At 41.9% G+C, this 17,187-nt stretch overlaps 1 protein-coding gene across 1 annotated transcript in view; it reads right to left on the reverse strand.

Annotated features, from left to right (window-relative positions):
* Positions 1-14,283, reverse strand: part of F13B (coagulation factor XIII B chain) — a 29,732-nt gene extending 15,449 nt beyond the window's left edge. The window contains exons 1-7 of the mRNA XM_008268712.5: positions 14,130-14,283; positions 9,541-9,741; positions 6,976-7,161; positions 6,204-6,380; positions 5,656-5,832; positions 4,069-4,248; positions 1,647-1,832 (exon numbers count right to left, since the gene is read on the reverse strand). Of these exons, the coding sequence (XP_008266934.1) occupies positions 1,647-1,832; positions 4,069-4,248; positions 5,656-5,832; positions 6,204-6,380; positions 6,976-7,161; positions 9,541-9,741; positions 14,130-14,196 (1,174 nt within the window). The 5' untranslated portion in view covers positions 14,197-14,283. The remainder of the gene's footprint in view (positions 1-1,646; positions 1,833-4,068; positions 4,249-5,655; positions 5,833-6,203; positions 6,381-6,975; positions 7,162-9,540; positions 9,742-14,129) is intronic.
* Positions 14,284-17,187: the final 2,904 nt, after the last annotated feature.

The following is a 17,187-nucleotide window of genomic DNA, read 5'->3' on the forward strand; positions in this document are numbered from 1 at the left end:
CAAGTATGCATATTTTTCTCTTCTCTTGATTGTGAAAGAATTATGATAGATATTCTTAAAACATCTAGAAAGGGAAGTCGTGTTCTTTAGCCTGAAGATTACATTCCATTTTACAGCTGGCCTTTGGAATCTCCACTTTTATTTTCTTCTCTTTCATCTTTATCTCGGGTCTCAATAAACCCATGGAAGAAACATCTATTGTTGTTCTTGCTTTTCCACCTCTGGAATCTTTTTTTTTTTAAGGTTTATTTTTTATTTGAAAGAGTTACAGAGAGAGAAAGAGAAAGAGACAGAGACAGAAAGACAGACACAGAGAGAGAGAGAGAAGAGAGAGATCTCGCATTCCCTTATTCACATCCAGATGACTGCTACTACCAGTGCTGGCCCAGGTCAAAGCCAAGGGTTTCATCTAGGTCTCCCATATGAGTGGCAGGGGTCCAAAAACTCCTGTTTTCCCAGGCCTTTAGCAGGGAGCTGGATCAGAGGCGGAGCAGCTGAGACACCAACTTGCAGTTGCATTGCAGGCGGTGGCTTTACCACCAATGCAACAACCCCTCTCTTTATTCTGATAATTTCTTCAGCATTCTTTATAGCCATAGCAATCAATATCCCAGGTAACCATGTTCTGATCAAGACAGGAGAAGGATTGTCGCTCCCCCTCTTCGTGGAGGAACGACACAGGACCCTGCGCTGTTCTTTTGTCTGCTCGGCCCTCCCCGGGTTTGCTGCTGGTTCTTCCCGGGTTGGCTACCGTCCCTTCCACCTCTGTGGAAGGGCGGTTCCCCCTAGCCACTTTCCCCACTTCCGCGGGGGAGCGGCACACCGCCGGCCGGCTCTCTCGGGGGCTGCACAGGTGTTCCTCTTAGATGTTCCTGGTGCATGTTGTCTCTCTCCTCCTTTATAGTCCTCTTCCACCAATCCCAACTCTGCTACCCACACGCCGAGTACGCTGCTCTCCTCCAATCAGGAGCAGGTCCTACAGTTTATTGGTTGAACTGGAGGCAGCTGCGTAGAAGCTGTTTCTCCCTTCTCAGCGCCATATTGTGGGAGAGCAGATGCATAGAATAAGTCTTAATTCCAGTAACTTAGTCTAGTCCGGGTTGCTCCCCACAAAGGATGACAGGAAAAAGCACCCAAGAGTGATAGTGTTACTTGGTGGTACTCTTTGGTGCATGTCTCCAAAGGGTGTATGTTTCAGAATGACCAGGTGCACAGGGAGTATCAGCTGAACTCACCTGAAGTCAGGAACAGAGTTCTCTATCCTACGAGCAGGACAGAAAGAGAAGAAGAGGGAATTGGCCTTGCTCAGGGCAGGCACTCAGTACAGTTCGCCCTTGCTTACTTCTCTCATGAAGCACATTATATTTTTGTGCTGCCATTTAAAGTCTGTAGTCATCACATCACATGGGTCAGATAACAGTGTCTAGCTTTAAAGTATTTCTTTAAAGTATTCTTTCCATTGTCTTAAATTCTATGGCTAGAATTTAATACACACACCCACACACAAATGGCAGAGCAGGTGCAATCACAAAGAGTTTCTAAGTCTTCTAAGCAGTGGTCTCTTGCTATGAGTATGTGGATTAAATACCCAGAATGGAAATGTTTTCCTTGTGGGCCTAGCTATGGAATTACCTGCAAACACGTACCGGCACATTCAGGGGGAGCTGTCCATTTCCCACGGTTACAAGTTATCTCATTTGCTCCACGGAGATGGTAGCCACTTTCACATGTGTATGACACTGTATCCCCACTGTAGTAAGTCTCAGAGTGCAGGTTTGCTGCACCATTCTCAATGACAGGTGGCTGCACACAGGCTACCTTCTCCTTTTCTTCTGAAAGATACAAGTTAAAAAGATCATTTAGCTAAGTATGAAAGGGCCTTCAATAATTCATGCAAAATGCCTACTCTGAAAAAAACCACTTGTGGGTTTCAAATGTTTTTGCATCAAAATAAATATCTTTTTTTTTTTTATTTTTTGACAGGCAGAGTGGACAGTGAGAGAGAGAGAGACAGAGAGAAAGGTCTTCCTTTGCTGTCGGTTCACCCTCCAATGGCCGCCGCGGCCAGCGCGCTGCAGCTGGCGCACCGCGCTGATCCGCAGCCAGGAGCCAGGTGCTTCTCCTGGTCTCCCATGGGGTGCAGGGCCCAAGCACTTGGGCCATTCTCCACTGCACTTTCCTGGCCACAGCAGAGAGCTGGCCTGGAAGAGGGGCAACTGGGACAGAATCCGGCACCCCGACCGGGACTAGAACCCGGTGTGCCAGCGCCGCAAGACGGAGAATTAGCCTAGTGAGCCTCGGAGCTGGCCCCAAAATAAATATCTTTAAATTCCAGTTTTTCCATTGTGGGGAGCAATCCGGACTAGACTAAGTTACTCGAATTAGGACTTATTCTATGCATCTGCTCTCCCACAATATGGCGCTGGGAGAGAAGTAAACAGCTTCCGCACAGCTGCCTCCAGTTCAACCAATTAACTGTAGGACTTGCTCCTGATTGGAGAGCAGCGTACTCAGCCGAGTTGGGATTGGCGGAGGAGGACTATAAAGGAGGAGAGAGACGGCATGCACCAGGAACATCTATGGGGAACATCTAAGGGAACCCGTGCAGCCCCCGAGAGAGCCGGCCGGCGGTGTGCCGCTCCCCTGCGGAAGTGGGGAATGCGGCCAGGGGGAACTGCCCTTCCACGGAGGTGGAAGGGATAGTAGCCAACCCGGGAAGAACCAGCAGCAAACCCGGGGAGGGCCGAGCGGACAGAAAGAACAGCGCAGGGTCCTGTGTCGTTCCTCCACGAAGAGGGGGAGCGACATCCATGAACTTTTTTATGCGTTTTTAAAAAGATTTATTTATTGTGACTGGCACTGTGGCATAGCAGGTTAAGCTGCCTCCTGCAGCACTGGCATTCCATATAGGTGCCAATTCTAGTCCTGGCTGCTCCACTTTCCCTGTTATGCACCTGGGAAAGCAGCAGAAGATGACCTAAGTCAAATCTTGTTTTCTTTTAAAGATTTATTTGAAAGGCAGAGTTACAGAGAGGCAGAGAAAGAGAGAGAGAGAGAGAGAGGGAGAGGGAGAGGGAGAGAGAGGGGGGGGGGAAGAGAGAAAGTCTTCCATCTGCTGATTCACTCCCTAGATGCTTGCAATCAGAACTGTGCCAATCTAAAGCCAGGAGCTTCTTCCGGGTCTCCCACATGGGTGCAGGAGCCCAAGGACCTGGGCCATCCTTCACTGCTTTCCCAGGCCATAGCAGAGAGCTGGATTGGAAGTGGAGCAGCCGGGACTTGAACTGGCGCCCATATGGGAAGCCAGTACTACAGGCAGTGGCTTTACCTGCTTCACCACAGCACCAGCCCCTCAAATCTTTAAAATGTATTTACTTATTTGAAAGCAGAAGCAGAGTTACAGAGCAAGAGAAGGAGAGACACAGAGAGATCTTCCATCTGCTGGTTCATTCCCCAAATGGCTACAATGGCTGGAACTGGGTTGATCAGAAGCCAGGAGTCAGGAGCCTCTTCCTGGGTCTCACAAATGTGTGTAGGCATCCAAGGACTTGAGCCATCTTCTGCTGCTTTCCCAGGCTATAAGCAGAGAACTGGATTGGAAGTGAAGCAGCCAGGACTCGAACCAGCACCCATATGGGATGCCAGCATTTCAGGCTATTGCTTAAACTGCTGTGCCACAGAGCCTGTTCCTTACAAAGATTTATTTATTTATTTGATAGATAGAGGGTTAAAGAGAAAGAAGGAGAGACAGAGAGAGATCTTCCAGCCTCTGTTTCACTCCTCAAATGACCACAAAGGCCAGGGCCGAGGCAGACAGAAACCATGAGCCGGGACTCCCACATGGGTCACAAAGGCCCCCACTTGGGTCATCTTCCACTGCTACCGGGAGCTGGATTAAGTGGAGCAGCTGGGGTGGGGGAGCTTCAAACCAGCCCTCATACGGGATGCCAGCATCGCAAGTGGCAGCCTAACTCACTATTCCGCAATACCGGCCCCTCCATGAACTTTTTGAAATGCCCTCATATGCACATTTCACTTTAGGGAAACCTTGTTCAAGGTGTTACAAACCAACGCATTTTGGAGGTTCTGTCCATTTTCCATTTTCACAGCGTATTTCTTCTGACCCCTGGATCTCAAAATTTAGTTCACATTGTATGTGAACTGTTTCTCCATGACGGTAGGTTGTTGAATGTGTTTGAATTTTGGAGTTCAGAGGCACAGGTGGAGGAGGACATCGAGTTCTTCTTCCTTATGGAAAAGCATCCGCATAATTGCCAGAGGTAACACAGATTTAGTGAGAATGCAAACTGAGCCAAGCACCATAGAAAGGTGGGCAGGGAGAGTCTAGGAGCACCCCTTTCACCCCAACCTCCAAATGGGCACTGACAGGCTCCGGGCAGCAGAGGAGAGCAGAGGAGGTGGCTTCCTATGTGACTGTGTAGACACAATCATGTCTCAGAAGGTGAAAGGCCCTGCTTGCTGGGACACTCTCTTCCCTGCCACACTGTGTGTTTCCCAGAGTAGACAGCCCTGAGGCAAGGGGCAGGCAGCTGCCACCCCCAGACAGCCGGCCACAAGCTGGGGCTCTCAGCTCAGCAGCCTGCAGCGCATGAACCCTGCCAAGGACCCAGTGAGTTTGGGAGAAGACTGTAGCTCAGTGGAGACTGGCCCTGCCATCCAACACCCTGCCTGCCACGTGGTTCCGCTCTGAGGCCGTGGAGCCAGTGTCTACGGTGACATAGACATTGCTGCTGAGTGGTGGCTTTGCACAACTTGCATGACGACAATGATAAAGCAGCAAGCTTTTCACATGCATTCTCTTCTTTAGCACTAAAGCAACTTATAAAGTAGGGAACACAATGTGAAAAAAATTCTAAAACTCATGAAGTAAATACTGCAAAGAAGAATTAGGTGGTAGATCTGTTCTTGATCCCGTGTGTCTCTGAATTAAAATATTCTTAATTATTCTAAAACATTGAATATTATTTTCCTGCTTATTCAAACATTTTGCTCATGGTTTTTAAATCATTAATCACATCATAGTAATTGTTTCTTCATGTTTCCTCTGCTAGATTATGCACTTCTTCATATCACACTGTAGTGTGTGAACTGGCAAGCACACCACCTGCTTAGAACACATCGGTTGACAGAAAGGTAGCCTCGGCTACCTTTTGGGTGGCCCTTCTTAGATGTGTTTGGGTGACCCTTCTTAGACGACCTAGTTTTCCATTTTCACTTCTGGATGATATCATCTGCTTTTTCAGCTCTTTCCTCCACTGTTTTAGAGATCGAATTCTCTCATCTGGAAATATGTGGTCAGTTAAGAAGGAACCTTCAAGAGGCTGCCTCAGTCACTGGAGAAGTCGAAGGGAACTCGCCCATTGTAAGAAGAAATTCAACTTCATAACTGGTATTTTAAGATGTTAAATTTAAGATATATCTACTTGGCAAACTAACAGAAAACTGAAGATTTCTTCCTATGAAGTATATGGCAGATGGCTGAAAATAGTGCTGATTGAAAAGACGTTATCTGTTTTTAAAATAATATTCAAGAATTAGATAGCACCACAGACATTTTCTTCAGCACTCACAGAGAGGAAAGCTAATAAAGACATGGGATTTTTCCTGAGCAGGGTGTGAAATATGAACACTTACCTTCACATACGGGAGATTCTGGGTACCAGCCAAAGTTGTAACACTGAATTAAATCAGGTCCACTTAGGTAATAATTTTCATGACAGAAAAATTGAATTACATCTCCTTCTTCATAGGTTTGCTTTACAGGATGGAAATAACCATGTTCTATTAATCCTAAAGGAGAGCATTTTAATTCTAAAAATGAAAAAATAAGTTATAAGAGAAGGTTTAGTTTTCCTGCTAGGACAAAATTTCCTTACAACTTACATACCATATCTGGTACAGAAAATGATAAATTTGCCATAATCTGTTTAACTGATTAAAGCTTATGAATTCATTTAGCATTTTTATTTGATATAATTGGGCTTTTCTTAAATTAATTATTTGAGCTAAAGGATTTTTCAGTTTTAAACTTTCAGTGATCAAAACCTACTATGAATATAATGAAATTCATGAGCAAAAACCGAGTATAGAAAATGGAACACAACTCACATGACAAGCTATAAACATTTTGTGAGGGAAATTTTTCAGAGTGAAAGCAGATTTTATTTGACAGGAGAACCTACTGGTGCACTTTGGTGTGACCGACCACCCATGTGGGCGACACTCCACTTCCTCTGTCTTCTGTCCTCCAGCCGTGTAGTAGCCAGGAGAACATTCATACTGCACGCTCTCCTTCACTTTGAATGTTTTCTGCATTGTGGAATAATTTCCATTGTTCAATTCAGGCACCAAACAAGTTTCTAAAAAAAAATTGAAGTTAGTTATTGACAAACTTCATCAATAACCTAGAATATTAAAGAGAAACTCCAAATATAGTTTCAACCTTAAGAATACAAGGCAAAATTAATGCTTGGCAAAATGGAAAAGTAGTCAAAAATTGCCTTTGCTTCTATTCTCATTTTTTTTACACTCTGTGAATTGTGGATACGTACAACTGAAACAATTTTCATCACACTAACAATGTGTATGTTCAAGTATTGGATGATTTTTAAGTATATTTAACATCAGTTTATAGTATAAATAATGTGCAAGACTTATATTTTTCTGTAGTAAAGAAAATATTGATTTACATATGCTGCAAGAAAAAGATTAAAGCCCTTTGATTTTATTCCATTCAAATCCTTTTCTGCTAGTATGAAGTTGGACCCACTGGAGTAGGATTTGAGAACACTCAGACTAAGGAAACATTTAGCATATGAGAAAATATAATGTCAACTTCTCACACTTGCAGAGACAAAGAAAAATAAATGATATAAACATGCTTATCAGTGTAAGAATGGACACGCCTCACCAGTTTTCCCCTATGGTTTTAGGAAATGGTGCTCCCACACATACCATGAAGCTGCCTGCAGGCTGGAGGAGAAGACCACCCATCTGCAAGACACTGAACCACCTCTTCATCTTCCCCTCCAGTGGTTTTGTATCCTGAAGCACAACCGTAACGCATGTTCTCTCTGACTTTGTACGCCAGTTTTGCATCCGAGATGTAACCATTTCTCAGTTCAGGCTTTGCACATTTTTCTATGGAAAAATACATTTATTTTCTTAACCTGATGACATTATCTTTCATGAAGTTGTAAAATTAAGACAAAAATATAATATTATTCTCAGTTGAAATATGAAGTACAATGGAAAATAATAATATTTCCTTCACAATTCTTTGATTTAATTTAATTGTGGAAACATTTTGCATTGATACATAAAATTTCTTTGAAAATTGATTCAAGTTCACATTGAATTTATTTGCATTTATTAATTTCAGACCTTATAGTCATTCCTACTCCTACCACACCTACTTTTAGAAAATATATCCAGAGGGGCAGTGTTTGGCTAGTAGCTAAAATGCCACTGTGTTACGCTGGAGAGCTTGGGTTCAATACCTGGCTCTGAGTCCTGACTCCAGCGGCCTTTGAATGCAGACCTTAAGAAGCAGAAATGGCGGGACAAGTAGGTGGGTCCCTGCCACCTCTGTGACGACCTGCACTGAGTACCTGGTCTCTGCCTTCAGCCTTGATCCAGCCTTCGCCATTATAAGCATTTAAGGAGTGAATTAGTAGATGATAACGCTCTTGATCTCTCTCTTCTCCGTCTCTCCAACTCAACACACAAATAAATAAATGAAAATGTATCCATTCTTAATATTTTTAAAGGTACTGTGTTCTATGAGTTTTAACATCATGTAACAAAAACACACATCTATTCTATGAGTCCTTAAGTAGTTCTGCAAACTTAATATGAAAACGCTTTTTCATTCAGTCTTTCAGCAAGTATTTTGGGATCACCCAGCTACACAAGACTGAGTAGTCAGTACACACAGATTGTGACTGTAGGACAGATAGTTGCTGTGGATCTTAGAGTTTCCAGTGTTAATTTTTAGTAAATACTTGCTAAAAAACACATTAGATAATAAAATTATTATAGCATTATGGAGCTCTGTCATTTCTATAAACTACATTCAGAAAACCAGTTCAGAAGTGTTAGGAGACTTGTCTAAGGCTAATATTAGTTTAAATATATTTCCTATTTTCTGTGTGGCAGAACACTACATAAATGATTTAACTGAAGCAGTATTCTATCTATTTCATAGATAAGAAACCGACCATCAGGATGGTATATAACGTCCCAGTGTTGGAGCTGAATTCACTGGAGGTCAGCCTGGCTGCAAAAGTTGTATGTTAACTGATATGCTGATCTTTTCTGGCTTCCATTTCAATCTTCTTTCCTACATACTCAATTAGTTAATAAATGTGACTGTTTAATTTATTTCTATGCTCTAGTTGTGCAAGGGATTTATTTGTTAATGTGAATCTATGATCCATGTTAATCCTAAAAGTGTAATGCTTAAATTTATATTTTGTCCATAAGTCATAGAATGGATAATGGATCTGTTTACTAGATATGTCAACCATATTAGCTACCACACTGAACCCCTTCTTCTAATAAAACTGACTCAACTGAGGACAGCACTGGGGCATAGCAGGTAAAGCCTGCAGTGCCTGCAGTACCGGCATACTATATGGACTCCGGTTCAAGTATCAGCGGCTCCACTTCCGATCCAGCTCTCTGCTATTGCCTGGGAAAACAGTAGAGGATGGCCTAGGCCCTTGGGCCCCTGTACCCACATGGGAGACCCAGAGGAGGCTCTTGGCTTCTGGCTTCAGATCAGCGCAGTGCTGGCTGTTGCGGCCATCTGGGGAGTAAACCAGTGTATGGAAGATCTCTCTATCTCTGCCTCTCCTTCTCTCTCTGTATAACGCTTCCAAATAAATAAATAAATAAATAAATCTTAAAAAAAAAAAAAAACTGACTCAACTAAAGTCCTTACCCCAAAAAGCAGAGGTTTAGGGAATTCTTAGCTCAAGATAGATCATCTGACCCAATAGAAGACAACTGATAGTTTGACTACAGCATAATCTGACATGAAATAAAGGGATTAAGTTATCAGATTATCTTCTCACAAATCTGAATTCAAAATTTAGAAAAACATGATTTTTAGTGGAAATTATGAGAGAAGCTGGCACACAAAGGAGGAAGGGTTTTCAAAAGGATAGAGCACTGCTCCAACGATCTTGCCTTGCTGAGGCCGGTATTCAACCAGTTTTCTGGCTTCTGGAGCTATAAAAGTCCCTCATTACTGAAAAACCACTCAGCTGCCTGCACCTGCAATGGGATAACTTCCGCTCTTACTCTTACCCTCTTCACAAGGTATTATTAAAAACGAAGAAAGAAAATAACATTTTCATGAGAAAGCACTATTTGTGGATTTCAGAATATGACACTTTGTAAGAAGATGGCCAGTACTTTTGTTCTTGCCTACCAAAAGATTTAACCACTTTCCGTATTTCATTGATGTTTCTTTCTACTATCCGACTCAGAGGAGTCCTGCGCCCGCCAACTTACTGAAGCACCGCGGCTCTGGGGCCCAGCCTTGCGCGGTGCATCTCGTTTGTGCTTCGTGCTTCCCCGTTTCAGTCGTGTAACCAGCCAAGCAGAAAAATGGCAATTTTCTGTCTATGCTCATTGGAAAGTAAAAACTTTTAAAAGTGTAGTAATATTGGGCGATTCTTCCATTTTCCACACTAGGAAAGCCACAGCGTTTCTCTGAAATGAAGAAATGTGAAGATGAAAATAGAAAAACATCTAAAACCAGGAAATCTGTGATCAAGTGACATATTTTTAAACGACAACTCTGAGAACACTCAATGTGTACTTATTTTTCATTACTCAAAGTTTTGAGGAGTTTTTTATGACAGGCCTTCCTTTTTCCTTTTCAATCATAATTAATCTGCGGGGAACTCCAGTCAGCTCTGTCAGACACCATCAAATGGGCAGGCACCATCCAGTAGGAAATGCCATATGCTGTGTGCAAGTCACATATGGAATTTCAAAATTTCTGGAAGTCACACTAATAAAAGCACAAAGGCACAGTTGAAGACAATTTGATAACATGTTTTTGAACCAATATGCTAAAAATATTTTTTCATGCTCTATCTTTGGGGTTTTTTGACTTAGAGTGATTCTTTAGGAGGTTTCTGGGGTGTTACTAATGTTTTATTTCCTAACCTAGCTGCTATAAAATTTTATAAACATTTACAGAAGGTTATTTTATAATTTTTCAGCTTTATGTATGCATTATACTCTAATTAAAACATTTATTTCAGGGGCCGGTGCTGTGGCTCACTTGGTTAATCCTCCGCCTGAGGTGCCGGCATTCCATATGGGTGCCAGGTTCTAGTCCCAGTTGCTCCTCTTCCAGCCCAGCTCTCTGCTGTGGCCCGGGAGGGCAGTGGAGGATGGCCCAAGTGCTTGGGCTCCTGCACCCACATGGGAGACACAGAGGAAGATCCTGGCTCTTGGCTTTGGATCAGCACAGCGCCGGTTGTGGCGGCCATTTGGAGAGTGAACCAACAGAAGGAAGACCTTTTTCTCTGTCTCTCTCCCTCACTGTCTATATCTCTACCTGTCAAATAAAAAAAATTGAAAAAAAACCATTTATTTCAAATATCTATTTTCATGCTGGATACCTTAAAATCATAAAAATGCTTTAAAGAGGGAAACCCTTGAGCACCCCCTAAAGTACACTGGGAAGAAACCGCAGTCAGGGGTCGAGGAAAGCCTGGAGCCAGTGGGACTACTCTGGCTTCAATACCTTGGTTAGTCACTGCCGACCCTAATGCCACCCTGAGACGTAAAACAACAGTGCCAGCCCAGGGCTGGGGGGAGTGGGAATGGGTGATGGGTAGGAAAACCACCAGCATCTAACGGAGCAGAGGAACAGATTAAAAAACATGGACAGAACATGCTCCTGAGAATGCTTCTTGCCATTTTCCATACCCAAGCACCAAGAGTTGGCAATGAGAAGGCGTGAAACAGCAGAACCATGGACAGAGCACAGGGAGGTTCCCTGAGGGGCGTGGTTGCCGGTTAGGGACAGGAAGCTGACAATGGAGAATACAAGGTTGTGGCTATGGAAACTGTGCTGGAACAAGTCCCGCACCATCAGGACAGCCACAGTCCTCATCCAGGTAGCTTGTAGGCCTTGGACAACATGAAACCATGAGAAAAAAATGAACGAAAACTTGACAATTTCAACCTCGATAAAAATAATGTCAGCAAACTGGACACTCAAGACCAGACAGAGCAAAATTAATGGAACAGGTAGATGGGGAACTTCAATATTGTATGTCTGAATACCTAAGGGAAGATGCAGGTCGTACATAAATGGCAATAAAGAAGAAACAAGTAGAAAGGGTGATTATGAAACAAATAATACTTCATTAAAAAGTTACCCATTAAGCATGGAAAATAAAATTGCTTTGGCCAAATAATACACTAAAATATAAAAGTTATAAGTTCTTACTTTATGACATTAGGGCACTCATTTTCACAGTTCTAGAGGAACTGTTTACCTGTATAATTCATAGGCACAGGAACAAAATCAGATACTATATGGCAAGATTTAATGAATCTGATTACATCAAAATTAAGGATTTCGATGAAAGTCACTGTCAACCAAATACACAGATAGAAAGTTGTGGCATAATAGGTAAAGCTATGACCTGCAGTGCCAGCATACCATATGGGCACCGGTTTGAGTCCTGGCTGCTCCACTTTCAATCCAGTTTCCCACAGAGGAAGATGGTCCAAGTCCTTGGACCCCCGCACCCATAGATCAGCTAAGCTCTGGCCGTTGTGGCCACTTGGGGAGTGAACCAGCAGATAGAAGATCTCTCTTTCTTCCTCTCTCATTCTCTCTCACTCTCTCTCTCTCTGCTTATACCTCTCTGTAACTCTGCCTTTAAGACAAATAAATAATCTTTTAAAAATTTTAAAATGAAAGCTTTGGAAAAAAGAATTTGCAGTGTCTAAAATTGATAAGTATTTGTTTATTTAATACATTTGTATTCATGTAAACAGAACAGATTTCATGTATTTCATAGATACAACTCTAAGAAAGAAGCTAAAATTATTAGTTTACAAAGAACTCCCACAAAGTTCTGTAAAAAAGTATAAGATACAAATGTAAATCAGAAGATCACAGAAATCTGAACAATAGAGAAGTATATGAAGAAGTGTACAACTTTGCTAGAAGTCTGAGAATTGCAAATAAATGAAAGTGGGATATAACTCTGGGCAACAGCCTGGCAAATAGTATGAAAGTGGATTAAATGATGTGCTAATGAGACAATAGGAATCAACAACCCACAGTCTCTCTTGGAGACAAGATTGAAATGGCCAGTCTGCAAAAGAATCTGTCACTATGTACTCACAGAAGAAGAATCGACCCATCAGTCATGCTTGTGAGCTCATCCAAGCTGAAGAAATTCTCAGAGAGATAAAGCGGTTACATGACAGCATTCATCTCAGTTATTTATGGTTAGGTGGGAATTAGAGTAATTATCATTATCTTCTAACTATCATTAGAAGAGTTAAGAGAAAAAATGTGAAACATTGTGTAGCCGTTAAAAGCAACAAAATAGCTTCAGCAAAGTGGGAATATTTTTAAACAGTAGATCAAGTAAAAATAAAACAGAAGATAAAAATCTACAGTAACTTCTCACTTATGCAAATATAAAATATATACACAAAGCAAAACATGCTTCACAAAGGTTTTCACATATTTAAAAACATGTCAAAACATTATGGGTTCAATGGGAAATGAAATTCAAGAGCCGGTATAAAGAGAAAATGTCTAAATCAAAGTGAGACCTCTATAGGCCAATAATGATAGCCTTCCACACAATGAGAAATGAAATGGACTGACTTCTTCAACACGATGTTCCCAAGAGGGGCCAGGGAAGCTTGGGAATCATGGTCTGTCTCTGTCTTCCAGTACTTTTCATGTTTTTGTTTGTGTGAAATAAATTATAGTAGTATACTAACTAAAAAATTAGGTAGGCATTGTAATGTCTTCATGGTATAGATAAATAGACACTTATACCAGTTGATATTTCCCTTCATGAAATCAAAGGTTATCCTAGTGTGAATTAAATGTATCCAGTGAGATGAATTCTATGTATATCACTTTGATAATTTTAATTGCAATACTTTTTATGTTAGAAAAGCTATGGTAATCTATTTAATAATGATAACTTACAGGGTAGTTTGCTTCAAGAACTCCTTAAGGCATTTATTTTAAGAAAAGCCTTCTTTCTGTGGTTTCCGACTTTGTGTAAGTCACTCTTACTCACACTGTTACTTGCCTAGGTTCTTAACCCTGCAGCTTTGTAACACAGCAGCTGTTCCCGAATTTACACACAGCCCACCCGTCACTCTCACACTAATCCTACACAGCAGCCAATCTGCCATAAACATTTCTACTAGTTAGGGAACCTCTTGGTATCCACTTGTCTGGACAGTTCTGATTTATACCTGTTGTCCAAACACAATCGAGCCCTGTTTTCTTTCCCAAGTGTCCCTGTTTGTATAACCAATGACATGGTCTTCCTAATAACCACTGCTTCATGACTCCAACTAACGCATAGGTCATTGGGATAAAAACCAAAGAGTCGTGAGTTGAAAATCTTGCTGATGCTTTACTGTTATTTCTTTTTTATAACTTCCCACAGTATGTTCTATCATATGAACAGATTTCTAAAAGTGCGAAAATCTGGCATTGTCAAGGATGGATTCCAGCACGAAAGTAGAATATAGGTTAACATGGTTAACATGCAACTTCTAAACTGCCACATGACTAGCCTGCCTGAAAATACTTTAAAGTAGCTTGTGATCGCCTATGGCCTCAAACCTGGGGACACAACGGGCTTTGGTATTGTTTTGCTTTTCTAAATTATGCTATGATAAAAATAGCTTACTTTTTCCCAAAAGAAAAAAACTTACTAAATACTATGACAAGTCACATTTATAAAAAGTATGTTATAAAATTCATATATCGAAATGAAAGAATATATTAAAACTCAAGTTGTAGGAATGTTAGACTTTCCATTTATATTTTTAGAGAATAAAGAATATTAAGAATTAATTTTTACCTTCTTCTGCATGGAGTTCTCCTGAGATTATTAATATAATAATAAAAGCCAAGTCTTTCAAGCTCATCTTCAGTGGTGTGCCTCATAGAGTTTTACAGTTCTGAAGCACTAGGGACTCATTGGTAAGTACACAGTACTTCTCATGAAGAGAAAGTTAATAATTTACAACACCTATGTAAGTCCCTTTGTACCAAGTCTTATCCTTTGCTGAAAGTGTTTTCAAATCATGGAAAATAACACAAGCACATTAGTTGCCATTACTTTTCATACCTGAGTCCAATAAGAGCATGATAAGCAATAAGGGTGACAATAGCGGCAGCATAAATAACCACCAAAGACTGTGTAAAAAAGCTGAGTGCATTTCCACCGTTAATTCCCAGTTGTGAGCTCATAGAGTAAAGTTCAACGGTGGCCACTGATATTTGCTAATATTGATCAAGCAAAAAGACGAACTTAGGAACATGAGATAATGGATGCCTGATGTTAAAATGTGTTGTTCTCTAAATGTGTTGTACTCTAAATCCTATTCTTTAGAGAAATAAGTGATCTTACTTATAGAATGGTATTACTAAAAATAGTAATGTTGAACATTTAGAAGGCTTGAATTATGTGGCAAACGGTAAGATAAATGTGCTATATCATCACTCATTCATGAAAAGAGTTTAATGCCCACCATATGCTAGGCCATCTCATAATCTTGAGGTGGATAGCAGTGAAAAAAAAAATGCATTAAAACTATTGCCGTCACAGAATTTACATTCCACCAATTTAAGGTGGGAGCTTCATTATTTCAATTTTGTAACTTAAAAATTTTTAAAATCATGTATATATTTTCACTTTATCTGAAAGAGAGCGAGAGAGATAGACAGATCTCCCAGCCTCTGGTTCACTCCCCCCAAATGCATGCAACTGCTAGGGCTTGGCCAGGCTGTTGGATATTCCGTTTCATGGGGAGTGAGGTAGGCAGGGACCCAGGTACCTGAGCTATCTATCATCTGCTGCTTTCGCAGGGTGTGCATTAGCAGGAAGCTGGATCCAAAGCAGAACAAGCAGTTAAACCTGGCACTCTGATGTAGTGTGTGACCGTCCCAAGCAGCATCTTAACTAAAATTTTATAACCACTTCATTGAAATATAACACATATACAAACACATATATGTATATATACACATGTAACATATGTATATACATACATTACAAATATATAAAATATATGTTTTGTGCTTCCAACAGAATTACAGGATAGGCATAGAATAGACATTCTTAGTCCAACAGAGACATAGGAAAGACTAACTGATCCCCCCAGTAAGTCTAAAACCATACAGTGAAAACATTACATCTTAAGGTTTGGAAATAATCTTTGACCAGATGTTCGACCTTTTGGCCACATTTAGGCAGAAGTTGGACTCCCCACTGCTCCAGGCAGCCTTATTCTCATGGTTTTGCTGGGTGCAGCTCATGGAACAGATCTCATGGGTCGGAGTCACTTGCCTGGGGCTCTCCCAGGCTAGAGTTTCCCCCTGGAGGCCCTACCATTTGGGCGGTCTATGGAGAGGCCACCCCCCTGTGGTTCTGCTGGGCATTTCTTCTGGGCTCATGCTGGTGGCCCTGTCTGTGGCAGGTCTCTTTCTGGGCCTTGTAGCTCTCTGGGGCATCCTTTCAAATCTAGATGGAGTGTCCCTATAGCATGGACACTCTGAATGCCAGTGGTGACACCATCATGTACACACCACAGGCTGCTCTCTGAAGCTGGCCTGAGTTGCACCAGAATGCAGACAGCAGAGCCTTGAAATCATTACAGCTCCAAGGCCCTGACATTCCGGAAATGCCTTCCCCAAATTCTGGAAATGCCATCAGGGCCATTCTGCCATCCACCGTTTTGATGAATAACATCTTCCTTCAATCTATGCGTATCTCATCAAATGTTCGCTTGGGCACGCCTTTAGTGTTCTCTTCTGAACACTTTTCCATTCTTCTTCTTTTAAAGTTTATTTTATTTAATTGAAAGACAGAGTTACAGAGAGAGGTAGAAACCAAGAGGTCTTCTATCCACTGATTCACTCCCCAGATGGCCACAACGGCTGGAGCTGAGCTGATCCAAAGCCAGGAGCTGGCAGCTTCTTCTGGATCTTGGACGGGGCCCAAGGACTCCAGCCATCATCAGCTGCTTTCCCAGGTGCATCAGCAGGGAGCTGGCTCGGAAGTGGAGCATCCAGGACTTGAATTGGTGCCCATATGGGATGCCAGCGCTGCAGGCCGGGGCTTTAAACCACTGTGCCACAGCTGGCCCCAGTTTTTCATTCTTTACAACATGCCTAGCTGAGAATTTTACCTTCTGCTTCCTTTTTGATTATAAATCCTAACTGTAGCATTTCTCACCATTTACATTTTACTGAAAGCAGCCAAGCCACTCCTTGCCCTCAGCTCTTTGCTTAGACATTTCTCCCATCAAATACTCTGATCACGCCTATGTTCTATCTTCCACAAAGCACTAAGACATGGACACAATTCAGTCAAGTTCTTTGCCATTTTAGGACAATGGTCTCCTCTCCAGGAGAGTTCGAAGTTCATTTCCATTTGAGACTTCATCAGAATGGACATTGCCATGTATACTTCTCCCAACACTGCCATCACGGCCTTTTCAGGAATCTGAGATGACTGGCTTTCCTCCCCTTCCTCTTCTTCCGAGCCCTCATCAGAATCACTCTGAATTCTCCATTCACAGTAATGCAGGCTTTTTTATACCAGCATCTCCACATTTTAGCTGCTGCTCATTAACCAGTTGTGTTTTTTTTAAGATTTGTTTACTAATTTATTTGAAAGGCAGAGTCACAAAGAGGCAGAGGCAGAGGGAGAGAGAGGTCTTCCATCTGCTGGTTCACTTCCCAAATGGCCGCAATGGCCAGAGGGGGGCCAAGCCAAAGCTAGGAGCCAAGAGATTTTTTTCCCAGGTCTCCCACACAGGTGCAAGGGCCCAAGAACTTGGGCCACCTTCTACTGCTTTTCCAGGCCATAGCAGAGAGTTGGATTTGACATGGAGTAGCTGTATGGGATTAAA

This window comes from Oryctolagus cuniculus, chromosome 13 (assembly GCF_051225735.1).
Source record: "Oryctolagus cuniculus isolate XC-2025 breed Fujian yellow rabbit chromosome 13, ASM5122573v1, whole genome shotgun sequence".
Lineage (NCBI taxonomy): Eukaryota > Metazoa > Chordata > Mammalia > Lagomorpha > Leporidae > Oryctolagus > Oryctolagus cuniculus.